This window comes from Leucoraja erinacea, chromosome 14 (genome assembly GCF_028641065.1).
Source record: "Leucoraja erinacea ecotype New England chromosome 14, Leri_hhj_1, whole genome shotgun sequence".
In the NCBI taxonomy this organism is placed as follows: Eukaryota; Metazoa; Chordata; class Chondrichthyes; order Rajiformes; family Rajidae; genus Leucoraja; species Leucoraja erinaceus.
The window spans coordinates 14,220,456-14,237,074 of record NC_073390.1 but is presented as its reverse complement, the minus strand read 5'-3'; the positions used below and the strand labels follow the sequence as shown (position 1 = coordinate 14,237,074).

The 16,619-nt window shown below is 38.7% G+C and overlaps 2 protein-coding genes across 2 annotated transcripts in view; one reads left to right on the top strand and one right to left on the bottom strand.

Annotated features, from left to right (window-relative positions):
- trip12 (thyroid hormone receptor interactor 12) overlaps positions 1–15,348 on the bottom strand; it is a 118,546-nt gene extending 103,198 nt beyond the window's left edge. The window contains exons 1-2 of the mRNA XM_055646499.1: positions 15,197–15,348; positions 12,426–12,501 (exon numbers count right to left, since the gene is read on the bottom strand). The gene's annotated coding sequence lies outside the window, so the exon portion shown is untranslated. The remainder of the gene's footprint in view (positions 1–12,425; positions 12,502–15,196) is intronic.
- Positions 15,349–15,564: 216 nt separating this feature from the next.
- The window catches only part of LOC129703301 (F-box only protein 36-like), a 43,240-nt gene continuing 42,185 nt past the window's right edge, over positions 15,565–16,619 (top strand). The window contains exon 1 of the mRNA XM_055645655.1: positions 15,565–15,991. Within this exon, the coding sequence (XP_055501630.1) occupies positions 15,896–15,991 (96 nt within the window). The 5' untranslated portion in view covers positions 15,565–15,895. The remainder of the gene's footprint in view (positions 15,992–16,619) is intronic.

The following is a 16,619-nucleotide window of genomic DNA, read 5'->3' as shown; positions in this document are numbered from 1 at the left end:
TCCCACTTTGGTCATCAATTACGTGACAGGCCGTTTGCGTGCAAAGATTTTGTTCGCTACAAAAAGTTCAGAACCCCGTGCGATGTCGCGCACAACTACATACCCCTCAGCACTTCCCAGTGGAACCGGCCCCGCGCGGCCATACGACGCCCATGCGCCTCAACGCGACCACGAGGTTGCGTAATTTGCGTGCCAAGGACACGCAAATGGGACAGGCCCTTTAGCCTGTGTATAAAGGAGGAACTGTGCTCCTGGAATACACATCATTGTAAAAGCTTTTTATGAACTATTTTAACAAAATATCTCCAATAGATTTAGATAGTTAAAATGATTTCCCCTCCCAATACCACCCAACAACCTTATACACACATGGTTGGAGGCTGACGCCAATTAAGTCCATCTAGGAACTTGTATTTCACTGCTCAAGTCAAGAGCACACCTTATCTGTGGAAGAGCAGACAATAAATATGTGGATGCCCAGCTTCAAGCTCATTACAATGTGCTGAAGTCCAAAGACATTGGGCATCAAACAATTGATAGCTTCTGGTTCTGCATGAACTATTTTTTTTTTTTTGCAGGCACTCACAATTGAGAACAATGATAAACAAGTACCTCAATGTACAAAGTTAAGTTTGAGAAATTAAAGCCAATATCTCAGCAAATGGCATTTACCATGTAGCAGTTTTAAAACATTCTTTGCGCAATGCAAAATTCTATTCAACACATATTCCTAATTAAATGCATAAATGTAGAATGTACAAGTAATATGATGAAATACTTCACAAAACAGGTACAAACGATATACTAAAGTAGCAAACAGGAATTAAGTTAACAAAGAACAACTGGTATCTCCAACAACCATTTATATCCCATGTACAACTGCCGCAGTCATATTTTAAAAGAATGATCGTAGGGATGATTGGAGTAACATATATTGAGAGTTTGACAGCACTGGGCCTGTAGTTACTGGAGTTTAGAAGGATGAGGGGGTGGGGGACCTCATTGAAGCTTACCGAATAGAGAAAGGTCTAGATAAGAGTGGATGTGAAGAGGATTTTTCCACTTGTGGGAGAATCTAGGACCAGAAGATACTGCTTCAGATTTAAAGGACATACCTTTAGAAAGGAGATGGAGGAATTTCTTTAGTCAGAGGGTGGTGAATCTGTGTAATTCTTGTTACAGAAGGCTGTGGAGGCCAATAAATATTTTAAAGGTGGAAATTGATAGATTCTTGATTAGTATGGGTGTCAGGGGTTGTGGGGAGAAGGCAGGAGAGTTGGGTTGAGAGGGAAAGATAGATCAGCCATGGAGTAGAATGGCAGAGTAGACATTTTATGGACCAAATAGCGTAATTCTGCTGAACATATTGCTAGGATTTGTCACCCTTTCTTTTCTAACAAAATATCAAAAATGAAAGCAGAAAGGATGCCAGTTAAGATTGCAATTGTGTTTTCCATCATTTTCAGAAACGACGTATGAAACAAGCAAAGGATCAATGAATTATCCAAATGCAACAGATAAAGCTGCAAAGCAAATGCCAAGTAACCAAGATTTGTTGTTTACAAACTTGATGCAGACTTTTAAAGTTCACATTTTACTACTTTTGCCCAATTACTAGAACATAATGAAATTATATTCACCATTCTTACTCTCGCCTCAATAGCCATTGGGACAACATTCTGCTATCTGCAAGCCTACTACAGTTGCATCATCATCCATTAGTTTTCTTCAACCCAAGAAAATTAAAGATGCTTTATGATGTCACTTCATTATTGACTCATCATACTGTGGAAGTTCAATTTCTGCCCCAACACAAGCTTAAAAACTTCTTTCCCTTAAAGTTTTAAAGTTTATAGACCTACTTTTGAACTAAGGAAGCATCTGGGTAAAATTATACTGAGACTGAAGTTCCGAGTTGCACGATCGAAGTACTAACAAGACATCTAAGATGAATTTACTATGCCATCACATTTTGCATTATACCCAAGTTTTCTTTTAGCACAACACATGAGGCAGAATGACATTTCTGAACCACCACAGCATTGCATTAGAATGGATGAACGTGGAAAAGTAAAATGCAGATCAAAACTATTTTGGATAGCCATGGCATAGAAAAACTAATATTTTAAATTCCAAATCAACCAATAGATAACAGTTTCAAAAACAATTATAGAAAAGCTTATATAAATACACACACGCGAGGAAAAAACACAAAGCATTTGGCCTTTGTGGAGAAAGAACTAAAGTACACACCTCATGATCTACTAGGCAGCAGTGATCCCTGCCCATCTGTGCACTTTGGAGGGATGGACTACTAACAACAGGCACTTCAAAGAACTGAAAATGTACCACCAATGCTGTTGCCTCTAATTTCTGCGTCCGGAGACAAGAAAGCAAGCATAGTCCCCCTCGCAGGCTGACAAACCAAAATTCAGTGCTTTAATTACACTTAGCTATCCGAGTATGCCACATTGTTCTCATGCTAAAGACCAAAAAGAGCACCTATTCTCAAAGCAGACACTCTACTCCAAATGTTGACATAGCTAGAGATTGCCAGGTCAGAGGAAGGAATCAAAAACAATTTCAAATTCTTCTTGAAACATCTTCACCAATTTAAGATTATCTGATTAAGGGTTGCTGCAAATAGAAAATGAGTACTCAGGAAGGTACTCAGAAAGAGACATCAAGTCTTTTCAACAAGAACATGCTAAGCAGTCACCCAGTTTCCATTTGCTCAGCATCATAAGAAATCAAATAATAGCAAATACAGTGTACTGTTTCAATTGGCAAATGTGGACTCGGGCAGGGAATAGAAGGTGGGGCTGCAGTTGCAATGTGTAATTGGAGTTGAACCTGCTGTGATAGATTAAAATATAAAGCTTGGAAATAGCCCTTTCGGACAAACTAGATCAACAACAAAGCGCTCATCTTAGCTAATCCTGTTTGTCCACATTTGATCCATTTTCCTCCCAGTCTTTCTTATCCTGCCCAAATCTGTCTTAATTGTCATTATTGTATTATTGTACTTGCATCCGGCAGCTCGTTCCATTATACATACTAACCTGGGTAAAAACTACCCCTCAGGTTCCTGTTAAATCTTTCCCCTCTCACCTCAAACCTACTCCCTCTTGTTCTTGATTCCCCAACCCAGAGGAAAAGACCACATTGTTTTCAAACATATAGTTCCTTTTGAATACTGGAAGAGAAAACAAATATTTTCTGATTAACGTGGAGGCTGGTTGGGTGAAAGAACTTCAATCATTTTTGTGAATGCGTATATAAATAGGTACTCCGTCCACCACAGTAGAAAGGAATCAAGTGCATAGGATTTGTTTGTTAATGTAGTTCTTACAGACGGTGTCAACCCAGCAGCTGTGAGTCATTTGACTCAAGATATGGGTCAATTGCCCATCTCCTGATAGACTCAACTTTTCATTTGGAGATTAAGCTGAAACCATTATAAACCCAACAACTGAAATAGAGATTTTGTATGCACCCACATTACCCTGCTACGCAGCATAAGAGGGGAATTTGGTGCTTTTTATGATCTTCCCTCTTCTGCAATCAGTGGATGGAGCCTTTGATTGCTTTGTTCCCTACATTTCACATTTCCTGAATTACAAGCAGATCCCTCTAACCAAACCAGCTTCTTGAATAGACCCCGTCAACATTTCTGTTATAAAACCATCTTCCCTTGCAAGCAATGACACTCTACTCCCTAATTTCCCCCTTTCTCAAACATTTTCCATCTGAAAAGGCAATTTAAAAGCAACATTTTACATTTACTATATTGTCTTTGTTTTTTTTCCACAATATTCATCTCTACATTAAGGATAACGAAGTAGATTGATCACTTGCCAGAACCCCTTTAGTCCATAAGTGTACTACACAACTTCCAGTTGCTCGACATATTAATTCTGTACCCTTCTCTCATCTTTTTGATCTCCCTGCATTTAAGGGTCTCTTCGACACTTTACCACCACCTTGATATAGCAATAAATCAACATATTTCATATAGCAATTTTATTCCTCTTTTACTCCAGGTTTCTTTCTCCACATGTCCCAATACACATTTGGTCCTACATTTGAGCAATTAATCTTTCAGGAATTTCATAGTACAAAAACTTCCCTTACATTTTCCTTTTACCACTCAAATCATGCTCACCTCTCCCCCAACTACACCCAGCTCTGGTGAATGTTCACTGCAGATGATACCTAACTGGCTGAATAGTTCCATCACATTTTTAACATCTGCAATATTTTGCTTTGAAACAAAATCATATTTCCACACGACTCAAGAGTTGGCAATGAATATGAATGGAAAGAATGCAAAGTTTTGCAATGACCATGAATTTTGATTTTATGGTACATGTCTTATGCCATCTAGTGATTTCATGAAGAAAATTGACAAAAGGACTGAAAAAAAGTATTCTGCTGAAACATCTGCATCTCAATCAGATTTATCTAGAAACATTTCTCAATATGGTGACCTAATGGCAAAACCTATTGCAAAGTTTGTCTTATAATACTGCTAGTATTACACTGCAAACTAACCACGGTCTTATCTACAATAAGATCTTTGATTAATACATGCATAACATTTTTTTTGATTTATTAAGATGTACACCAAAAATTAGCGAGCACATCTACAATTTTAATCATGAGAAAGTATTTGTTGTTTTTGGAAGTGATAGATTAACTACCTTTCTAAACTGACTATAAACCATGATTTTATGAAGACCTCTCTTGGGATCTACAGATTACAAAAATCATAGATTTTCTTACAACGATTAATTTATACAATTTTAAAACTTTCCAAATTGCTAAATAAACATCAAACATTCAACTTCAACGTGAATGAACTCTGCAGCTTCATACCATATAGTCACGGAGTGATAGTGTTAAAACAGGCACTTTGGCCAAACTTGACCACACCATCCAACATGTTCCAGCTACACTAGTCCCACCTGCCCACATTTGGTCCATATCCCTCCAAACCTGTCCCATCCATGTACCTGTCTAACTGTTTCTTAAATGTTGAGAGTCCCTGCCTCAACTATCCCCTCTGGCAGCTTGTTCCATACACCCACCACCCTTTGTGTGAAAATGTTACCCCTCAGGTTCCTATTCAATCTTTTTCCCTTCACCTTAAATCTATGTCCTCTGGTCCTCGATTCACCTACTCTGGGCAAGAGACTGCACATCGACCCAATCTATGCCTTTTATGATTTTATACACCTCAATAAGATCACCCCTCATCCTCCTGTTCCAAGGAATAGAATCGCAGCCGACTCAACCTCTCACTAGAGCTCGGACCCTCTAGCCATGGCAACATCCTTGTAAATCTTCTCTGTACCCTTTCCAGCTTGACATCTTTTCTATAACATGGTGTCCAGAACTGAACTCAATACTCTAAATGCAGCCTCACCAATATCTTATACAACTGCAACATGACCTCACAACTTCCACACACAAATTTGTATCAAATTGATATAAAATGATGAGACATTGATGGATAGATAAAATCTTTATCTCAGAATGGGCACATCAAATGCTAAAGGGCATAGCTTTAAAGTGAGAGGCCAACATTTAAAGATCTGTGGAGCAAGTTTTATTGTAAAAACTCAGTATAGGAAGCCTGCAATGCACTCAGGGACCACGGTTGAGGCAGATGGTATATGGATATGCAGGGAATGGAGAGATATGGATTGTATGCAGGCAGATAAGAGTTTTTCTTGGTATCATGTTCAGCATAAACACTGAGCTTAAGGGCCTGTTCTAGTGTTGTCTGAAGAAGGGTCTTGACGCTAAACGTCACCCATTCCGTCTCTCCAAAGATGCTGCCTGACCCGCTGAGTTACTCCAGCTTTGTGTCTATCTTCTAGTGCTGATCTTGCCCATGTCATTGGTTGAAGTCAGGCTAACTGCAAGTATTGACCATTAAGTATTAGTGAGGGAAAAAGATAACTTTCAAAACATGAACTCGCGATATACTTCAACAATCTTTCCTTCACTGGTCCCTATGAACTCCACAACTGGCAAACTCAATACAAGCAATGTTTTATCCATTTTGCCCCCATATCATTGCAATGTGTTGAAAATCTTACAATTCTGATAGCCAAATCAGAGGATAAGCTAAATTCACATTAACTACACAACAGTAAACATTCCCCGGACGACCAGTATGTAGACACAACACACGTTCCAATTCCCATACATTTATTCTGCCAAAATGAACTTTTATTTTGCCAAAGTGATAAAGTTTAGACAAACATGATAGTACCAGATTATTAATACAACATCCAAAATAAAGCTTAGTATTCAAATGAAGTTGTCTAAATTTATTAAAAACTATACCCATAACCATCACACCCAACAATTCACATGGATAATTCCATTGTCAAAATGGAAATATCAAGTCACAGTATGTTGGACTTTCGGTATTTGGATGCCTTAATTTAACGATAGTTAAACACTGAAACAACTCCTACACAATACAGTATAAAACTGGCATACCAAGAATACAATCTCAATCACCTACCCAGATCCTGTATAACAATTAATTTGGACAAATCCTTTGGAAGTTTTCCACTGAAACCTTAATCAACCATGATGACAAACAGTAGTTTAAGTTTCAGTTGTGAGGAACCACAAGTTTAAACTTTAATTATTATAAATTCAAACTCATTAGGGACATGGTTTCAAAGTTACTAACTCCAGGTATTCCATCATGTGTTAGGTGACAACAGGATCATACAAGGAAGTTGTGGAGTTAAATTCTGATCTCCACCTAGATACTCAATTCCAAAATTAGAAAACAAAAAAACAATCTGGCCTGTGCGTCAACACAAGGCTACACCTTCATCAATTAAACAATCAGCTTGACATGGTTGCAAATCTTACAATATTTTAAATAAATACAGATCATAGCTGCCTTATTTAAGGGCTACATATAGCTCTAGAAACGCATTCAAAACCAAATTACCAGCAACTTTTGTTGCATTAATTGCCAACAAATATTTTAATGTTCACCCAAAGTTCAGTAAGTGCAAGAGTTGGCCATTCGGCCCTTCGAGCCAGCACGCCATTCACTGTGATCATCCATACTTAGTATCCCATTCCTGCCTTTTCCCCATATCCCTGGACTCCTCTATCTTTAAGAACTATATCCAACTCTTGAAGAGTTTGTCTATGACAAACCAAAGTGTCTCAGGCAAGACAAACACCCAGCAAAGGGAGTAGCTAAATACTTTTGGTGCATACTATTCAAATAGACTTTGATGTAAACAATTAAATCAGTAAGCTCAGAACATCCTAGCTGACTTATTACGTAGTCATTGTAAGCAAGATTTAAATATTCTTGTACCTTATTTGGCAATTACAATATTAATTATTTGCATTTATTGCCTATCCTTTATTGCATTGAGATAATGGTCTCTTCACCTTTAATCAGAATCATAAAATGGTAACAGTAAGGAGGCAGTCTTTCAATGTACCCAATTTCTGAAAGACTGGCTCCTATTTCCCCCATAAACTTTGTGGGTTTTTTCCCTTTAAAGTATTGATCCAGTTTCTTTGAGAGCTATGATTATGTTTGCCTATACCAATTATTCAATTTCACCTGCATTAACTTTAACTGACAATAGTAGTTTGATACAACTGATATGCTTGCATTGCCATATCAGACTGGAGCCTGCAGCAATCATGAAGACGAATGGCTTACGCTGGTGTGGAGCCCTGTGTGCGCGAAGGGCAACCCAACAGCTTCAGTCATATTTACAAATGTCATTTTTGTATTTCCATTCTTTTTATCCAAAATTATTTCACTGCCACCAATATAGAGAGTTTAAATTAGTGTCTTCCAATATTAATTCATATCTGGATTTCTTGTCCAATAACAGTAACATTACTAATATATTAAATACTCCATACAATAGGTATTATTTTAACTCATGTAGAGAAGGGCTCCTGAGGAGCAGACCATTTAAAGGAATAAAGGACAAGATTTTTTGCTTAATTCCATCATGACTACCACTATTCAATAGTAAATCAGTCATAAACTGAACTATTGTTAATCAGACTTTGAAAAATGCCACCTATAATGGCAGTAATATATATGTCATATGAAAAAAGAATTTCACTGTGTAGTTGCATATGTTACAAATAAAGCACTATTGAACTATTGATAATTGTAGCTAGGAAACAAAAGCTCATGTTCTGCAAGTACCCTAATTCAACTTGCATAGAATTAGTCAAGGATGCATGCTTTCTCTTTGATAAACTACAAAGGCCATTCAGCCCAATTATTCTATGCAACCCATCTCATGTTTTGCATGATCCAATTAAACTGCTTTAAAAAAAATTTTAACCAGCGTTCCTTTTAATGCGTCGGACCATTTATCTCAATTAGCACCATAATAGCGAGTTCTATTCTCGCATTCCCATTGGGTTTCTTCCAAATTATTTTTAATTGTTTTGGTGGCTGTTGATGGGCTCTAGTTCTGCCCTCCACCAACAGGAAGCTGTTTAGTTTAATAACTTGAAATGCCTTTCAAAAGGTTACCATCCAGGATACTTTATTCAAAATGAAAACAACCAGCTTGATTATACTTTTCTAAAGAGTATCATCCTTCCACTTTTTGGTTTTGGTCACCTTCAAGAGAGAGCTAGATAGGGCTCTTAAAGATAGCAGAATATGGGGATATGGGGAGAAGGCAGGAACGGGGTACTGATTTGGGATGATCAGCCATGATTACATTGAATGGTGGTGCTGGCTCGAAGGGCCAAATGGCCTACTCCACCTATTGTCTATTCTCCAGTACTTTCATATTCCTTTTATAACATGGAAGCTTTTCCATCTCCTGGGTCTTTGAATAGCTCTCCTTTACATTTATGGCCTTGGAGTCAGCTAGTTAGCCATTCTTCCACTCGCTCATTTATTAATTCAATGTGTTAATTTATGGAAGGTAGACACAAAATGCTGGAGTGGCTCAGCAGGGCAGGCAGCATCTCTGGAGCGAAGGAATGGGTGACGTTCCGGTCAAGACCCTTCTTCAGACATGGAAAGTCTTGGGAGAATACAGAAATTGTATTTACTGCACGACCCATTCACTCTTGCATAGAAACATAGAAAATAGGTGCAGGAGGAGGCCATTCGGCCCTTCGAGCCAGCACCGCCATTTATTGTGATCATGGCTGATCATCCCCAATCAATAACCCAAGCCTGCCTTCTCCCCATATCCCTAGGTTCCACTAGCCCCTAGAGCTCTATCTCACTCTCTCTTAAATCCATCCAGTGATTTGGCCTCCACTGCCCTCTGTGGCAGGGAAATCCACAAATTCACAATCCTCTGGGTGAAAAAGTTTTTTCTCGCCTCAGTCTTAAATGGCCTCTCCTTTATTCTAAGACTGTGGCCCCTGGTTCTGGACTCGCCCAACATTGGGAACATTTTTCCTGTACCTAGCTTGTCCAGTCCTTTTATAAGTTTCTATAAGTATCCCCTCATCCTTCTAAACTCCATTGAATACAAGCCTAGTCTTTTCAATCTTTCCTCATATGACAGTCCCACCATCAATGTCAATGTCGTGAACCTACACTGTAGAAGAACCTCTACTGAAATCCTCTTGTTATGAAAGCCAACATTCCATTATCTTTCTTCACTGCCTGCTGTACCTGCAATCAAACTTTCAGTGACCGGTGTACAAGGACACCCAGGCCTCGCTGCACCTCCCCCTTACCTAACCTAACCCCATTGAGATAATAATCTGCCCCCTTGTTTTTGCCACCAAAGTGGACAACCTCACATTTATCTATATTATACTGCATCTGCCCATTCGCTCAACCTGTCCAGGTCACCCTGCAACCTCCTAAAATCGTCTTCACAGTTCACACTGCCACCCAGCTTTGTGTCATCCGCAAACTTGCTAGCGTTGCTAATGCCCTCTTCCAAATCATTAATATATATGGTAAACGGTTGCGGCCCCAACACCGAACCTTGCGGCACTCCACTCGCCACTGCCTGCCATTCACTCCTACTGCAGCAGAGCTTTCCATTTTGAATTCTATGCTGGCCATATTATATTATATTTATGTCATATCTATTCTTCCTCATATTATTTTAACATGCATGGATGCAATTATGCACAATTCAAGGCAAATTTCTTGACACATCAAATATTTAAATTTATATGGCATTTCTCATGACATCACACAATGTCATGGCCACACAAACCATTTTATTGATACTGTGTATGTACCATGGAATACTTCAGTGCAGCATTAGATGACCTCACAATATTACAACTAAAGTAGATATCCCTTAAATTTCTACACACAGCAAAGAACCTCTAAGATTGACAAAACTTGCCATCGTGAATGTTTTTAATGAAATGACAACAGGAATTTGAATAAATCTAACCTATTTTTTATTGTTTGGAACTTTGGCACGGTGCAAGTAGGAATTGATGTATACACGCCTTCAATATCTAGCTGTACTGACATGTCATTTAAAATATGATGTTAATTAATGCACAAATACTGCAATGAGCCAGGATTCCTAATAACTAGAATTAAAAATATTTCAACGTGCATCATTGTAGATCACTAGAAATTAGAGAATGCAAGAAATTTCTATGACTACTGCTGCTTATTCTCAAGTTTTCAAATTAAGCATTTCAATTAAGTTTAAATAATTGGCCTTCAACACCAGTCTTTATGCTTGGTGCTAAATCTAGCCAGGTATGCTCCTTGATATTAACCGGCTTCCATTTTAGCAAAGTTCTTTGATGCCGCACTCACTCAAATGATGCCCTAATATCAAGATTCATCCTCACTAGTTTCTTTCAACATTTGACCCAAACAGTTATCATAACTGGATTGAACACATCTTAAATTGAACCAACTTGCTGATGATTGAGAGTACACTATTGCGGCGAGTAGAATTAGATCTGTACTGCTTTCCATGATTCAGATCATCAGTGTAATTGTTCACATTCTCTAGATAGACAATAGACAATAGGTGCAGGAGTAGGCCATTCGGCCCTTTGAGCCAGCACCGCCATTCAATGTGATCATGGCTGATCATCCCCAATCAGTACCCCATGCCTGCCTTCTCCCCATAACCCGACTCTGCTATTTTTAAGAGCCCTATCTAGCTCTCTTGAAAGCTTCCAGAGAACCTGCCTCCACCGCCCTCTAATGCCTAGATTGTAGCACCCATGGGTTAGCCTGGCCAGAGGTAAAACTAGCTGTGAAAGGCAAACAGTCAGCACTTTATCCAGGATATCAACCTCATATCATATGCTATACCCATTACACTTTTCAGCTTTTGGACATCACAAGATGGATTAATTGCTTTTGTGCCTGCTATTGCTCTTGGACTTTTGTAATTATGCAAACTGGGAAGGGCATTGCAAGCTGCATGCTGCAAATGAAGCTCCATTTCACTATACAAAAAGTGTGTAATCTTGCTATGCTATGGTCAAATTGCCCCCAAAAAATACTAAAATGGTTGCACTTATGTGTCGTACAAAGACAAAATGGGATATAAATGGCAAACATAATATAAAATATCTTGGTCAAAGTCAAAAGATTTTTCTTATTCAAATTAACCAGTGGCCAGATTTTATGTAGCTAGACTTAAGTGAATCGGCACATAAAAAATAAACTGATTCAGTGCAGATTAAAAATACAAGAGCAAGCTTCCAACATTCTGCCCAAACCCATTGCCATTTTAGTGCTAGAACCACATTTCAGTTTCACATCTATAATCAGTTTCCTCAGCTATTACCTACACAGAAAACAGTTTTCAGGCTTTGCTTGGCAATTATAAAAAAAAAAACGCACCAGCAATGAAATTATGATACATTTTGGGCACTTAAAATGGATATGCAGATGCAAATGATCCCAGTCTTCCTTTATACTTTGGCTTCCACACCCCCTCCCCCTAAATTCCACACCACAGAAGTTTTCAACAACTCTTCAGAACAGCCCAAACATCCTGATGCAATGCCCGTTTGTTAATGAAAGATAATCCCAGTTTATTTTAACTAACGAAATTAGAGGCCATATCATTTTTTTAAAAAAATCAGATTCCACAATAGATTCCCCAAATCCAAGCCAAATAACATTCTTAGTTATTTTTTAGAGGGGTGGAGGCAGGGGATGATCTGGAGTTCCAAGAAAGCAAATTAACAATATAGGGAAATAAAACGACAAATTGCAGTCATATTTAATCTTAACCTCATGTTCCAGCAAAATACCCTTGGGTTTAGCAAAAATTTCACCCATTACCAATGATTATTCAATTTTATTTGCCCAATATTTGTAATTCTTTATTAACTGATAAAATTCCAAATATTCAGCGTTAAAATGTAATGCATCTGCTTTCAGGCTGTCAATAGAAATCTTAGCCCTGTTTACTTACAAATTGTGCAAGGACATCAGTGCCAGATTATATAACTTTCAATGCACCCTGAGCAGGAACATCACGTGAAACTGACCTGTAAGCATACAAAAAAGTTGCAGCCATTTTAACTTTTTGAAATGATTGTCATTTGGTCTTTTGGTGAAAGAGTAAGATGGGAATGGAAAAACTGTACATGGACTCATTACTAAAAAGTGAACAACATGTTTTGACGTCTTGAAACATCTCTAATGATATACATTTACTCTCATTTTAGCTGGTCCCAATATCTCCAGGAATCTGAAAAAAATTATACACCTTATCCCAATCAAAGAAATCAAAGTATTAGATTTTAATTGTAGATTAACCATATTCCAAGTAAAGATTTTTTTATTATTCTTTGTGGTCAATAATTCAATTTGGCATTAAGGTATCCATGCAAATTTACACAAAATATTCTCGTACTATAAAGGACTGATCATCCAATCTAAAAATAAATGTTCCTAAATATCTTGCTGATTCACAAGACAGAATAACATTTTCACACCTAATGGAAAGAGATAAAGATGCATAATTGCCAATAACATAGAACCATGTTAAAACAAACCATAAACCTAATCTTGGAACCAGTGAGGACGTTATGAAGGAAAAACTTGACATCTACATCCGGAATTAGTTACTTCAGATTACAATGTTCAACGAAACAATACTTTTTTTCCTGGTTTACAAAAGTGAAGTGCTTTAGTAGCTCAGCTCATTACTTCAAAATGTGACTACGTTTGTCCATCAGTTGCTTGCCACTAAATATAATTCAGATTGCTGTAAACAGGCAAGAAACTTCACAAGACATAGAAAAAAGTAACTGCAGATACTGGTTTACAAAAAGACACGGTGCTGGAATAACTCAGCAAGTCAGGCAATATCACTGGAGAACATGGATAGGTGACATTTCAGTCAGGCTCTTCAGACTCCACTTGGACATGGCCATTTTTCCAATTAAATACCAAGGCTTTACACTTAAATACAAAATAAAGAACCTTCCAATGTTTAACCATTACCACACCCCCATGAACAAGAAGAGTCAAACATTCAAGAGTCAAGCAAGAAAACTCAGATCATACTTCATGAAAAATATGTTGCCAATATTTATCTGGACTCAAGATGGGTAAGATACATAAAACCAACAAAAGATGTGAAAAAAAAAACATACTTTCTGCAATGGAGTAAGACGTTTTAAAACTAGTGGCTTCAAATTTAAAGAAAGTAAAGTGTCAAAATCAAGAATTAAACATTAGAAGTCTTATTTTGTTTTTCCAATTTACTGTCAATTGTTCAATCGTCCATTTTAAATCTAGCTACTGGAAGAAAAAAGATCTCCATACGCAAAAAGCTAAACTCTTAGAATAACCTGGTGGATAAAATGTAGAAAGTTGAACATTTGTAGCAAATGATATAGTCTGAAAATATTGAAATTACGTACATTCGTGGCTAAAACTCAGACTTCCCTGAAACAAATTAAACTCACGTTTAACAAAATACAGAGAAATGAAAGTGCTGCTGGTTGAACAAACGTTGTCGAAATGGTGCCGAACTTTAGGCGCTCTCTATAAAAGTTTCAGTAAATAATGTAAACATATTAGTCTTTGTTGAAATTAAGACAAACAATGGGTTTGCGGAGAAACACAGTGCGTTGGCCATTCCGGTTTACTTTTGCGGCCTACACAATACAGCTACTGTACCGTCATGGTAGTAACGAAATGGTTAACTTATTATTTCAACGATAAACATCGCAGCAAAGCACCACCACTATCCTTTGCTGTAAAATGCACAACTTGCTTTTTCAAAGTACATCTTTAACCTATGAAAACAAAATTACTGCGCGCAGAATGGGGTTATTGTTATACTCGTCTGATCCATGGAAAATATTACTAATCAGGCCTAGACAACAGGTCTTTTATTTCAGAGCGTTCGGTATGGTTATAAGCGGCCTACCTCGTACTGGGGTTTAAGCCCAACAATTAGCAGGGAGAGGGTTGAAGCAACTTTAGTTACTGTCAGGTTCAAGCCTAGTTGCCTCTATTACTATATCATAAAGACATTTTTAAAGAGCGAGGGAGGGGAAAGGGGGAGGCAGTGGGATGTCAGCGTCCAGGCCTGTGTTTCAGCATCAATCCCCGCTGTCGGAGTTACAGCTGTCGCCGGATGTGTGAACGTCAAACACCAAGTGCTGCTGGGAAGGAAGTCGAGGGGGCGGGAGAAAGAGGAAATTATTAAAATAAACTTCCTCTGGCAGCCCCCTCCCTCTGCCCTCCCCCCCCCCCCAAAAAAAAACAAAATCCAACCTTTAAACAAAAACCCACACGAAATGTTAGGAAGACCTTAAAGAATTAACTAGCAAAATATGGTTATTTTGTTCCTTGGCCTTCGGGCAAGGCTCAGCCGAGGCGGCTTCCTATTATCCTCGCACATACAGGAAAAAGCCAAATGTGCTCACTCATTTTCAGAAAGAGAAACGAATCAACACTATCATATAGTCTATAATAAAACATGATACACACAGCCCTGGCATTCGCATATTTAAGAAACATTTAAAAGCGGTGGTAGGAGCAAGTAAATCTTGCACATCCTGGAAATAGACAGAAGGCTGAGGAATTCATTCTTGGTGCCAAGGAGGGGAGGGTAAAAAAAAAAGCTCAAAAATGTTTTGCTTTCAAGATAAAGGAATCACACTGTCCTTCGTTTTCCCCTTCCTTTCTCTTTCTTTTGCCACTGTTGGAAATAAATGTTATTACCTAGTTTGTTCCAATTCTACAGCCTGCCACCAGCTTACTCTGCCTCTCACTAAACTCTCGGCCACCGCGGCGATTCCACTGGGCCAGCCGGCCCGCCCGTTCACCCTGTGCGGCGCCTGTATCCCTCCCCGTCGCCGGGCCTCCTTCCCCTTGTTTCAAGTGGGCGGAATGGAGGAGGGGACAGAGGTGGTGTCACTCCCTTCCTGGCCCCACTAACCAAACAAACCAAAAATAAAACCCCTCTTCCCTCTCCTTTACTCTCAACTTCCTCCTCTCATTCCACATTTACCAGGGTAAAAAATATGTTATCTCTTTCCTTTTTTTGTTTCGAAACCCCCCCCCCACAAATACCCCTCTAGTCCGCAATATTTACAATTAGTCAACTCTTCTCGCTCCTCCGCCTGCAGGGGTATCACTGCGCGAGGGTCATGACCCCTGCCGGCCCTGCAAGTCCTGGGAACTGTTCGTCACAGTGACCGGTTGACGTTAGCGATTACACGGCAATTTCCGCGAATTTTTTTATTTTTTATTTTTTAATCGGTTCCGCTGAACGTTTCTTTCAAAGGAAGAGCACAATGAAGAGTTGCTAATGCATCTCTGACGAATTTGCAGTGCGCGAACTTGCAGTGAAGTAAAACTAGTCGCGGCTGCTCTTGTTTACATTCGACGCCGTTGCTCTGGCAATGAGAAGCGTCCAAGATGGCGTCGTTATTGCAAGGCACACTTTTTGAAATGAGCGCACAAGCTCCTCCACCGAGTAAGGATTATTACCAGCTGCTGGTCACTAATTCTATGGTGAGTATACCAGTCGAAACATTGATTAACATTGCCTTTAACCTCTCGCGTAGGTCTGGTGTAATAGAGCAAGTTCGCCGGACGTGAACTTTACCTCTTGTCAGTCTTCAGTGTTAAAATATCTGACTCGTTTGCTTTCGGTAAATTAATTTTTTTTCTGCCTTTTCAAAAAGTTATTATATCAGTAAGAAATGTTTTAATTACATCCTCCAAGTTAGCACATATTTAAAAAAAAAAAAATGAACTCTAGCGAAGTATAACATTTTAATACCTATGCAAAAAAAAGAAAAATGCATCTAATTTGTGTGTATGTTGTGAGACTTAAAAATAGTGCGAGAAAAATAGCATCTCCCGTTGCAGGTCCCGAAGAGCACAATGGCCTCCGTCATTCTTAAATTGAAGAACTTTGGAACTACCAGGACTCTTCATAGAGCTGGCCACCTGGCCAATCGGGGGAGAGAGGCCTTGGTCAAGGACGTGACCAAGAACTACTCAGTAAAAGGCACATGACAGCCCACTCGGAGTTTGCCAAAAGACACCTAAAGGACTCTCAGCCGTGAGAAACAAGATTCTCTGGTCTGATAAAACAAGATTGAACTCTTTAGCTTGAATGCCAAGCGTCACGTCT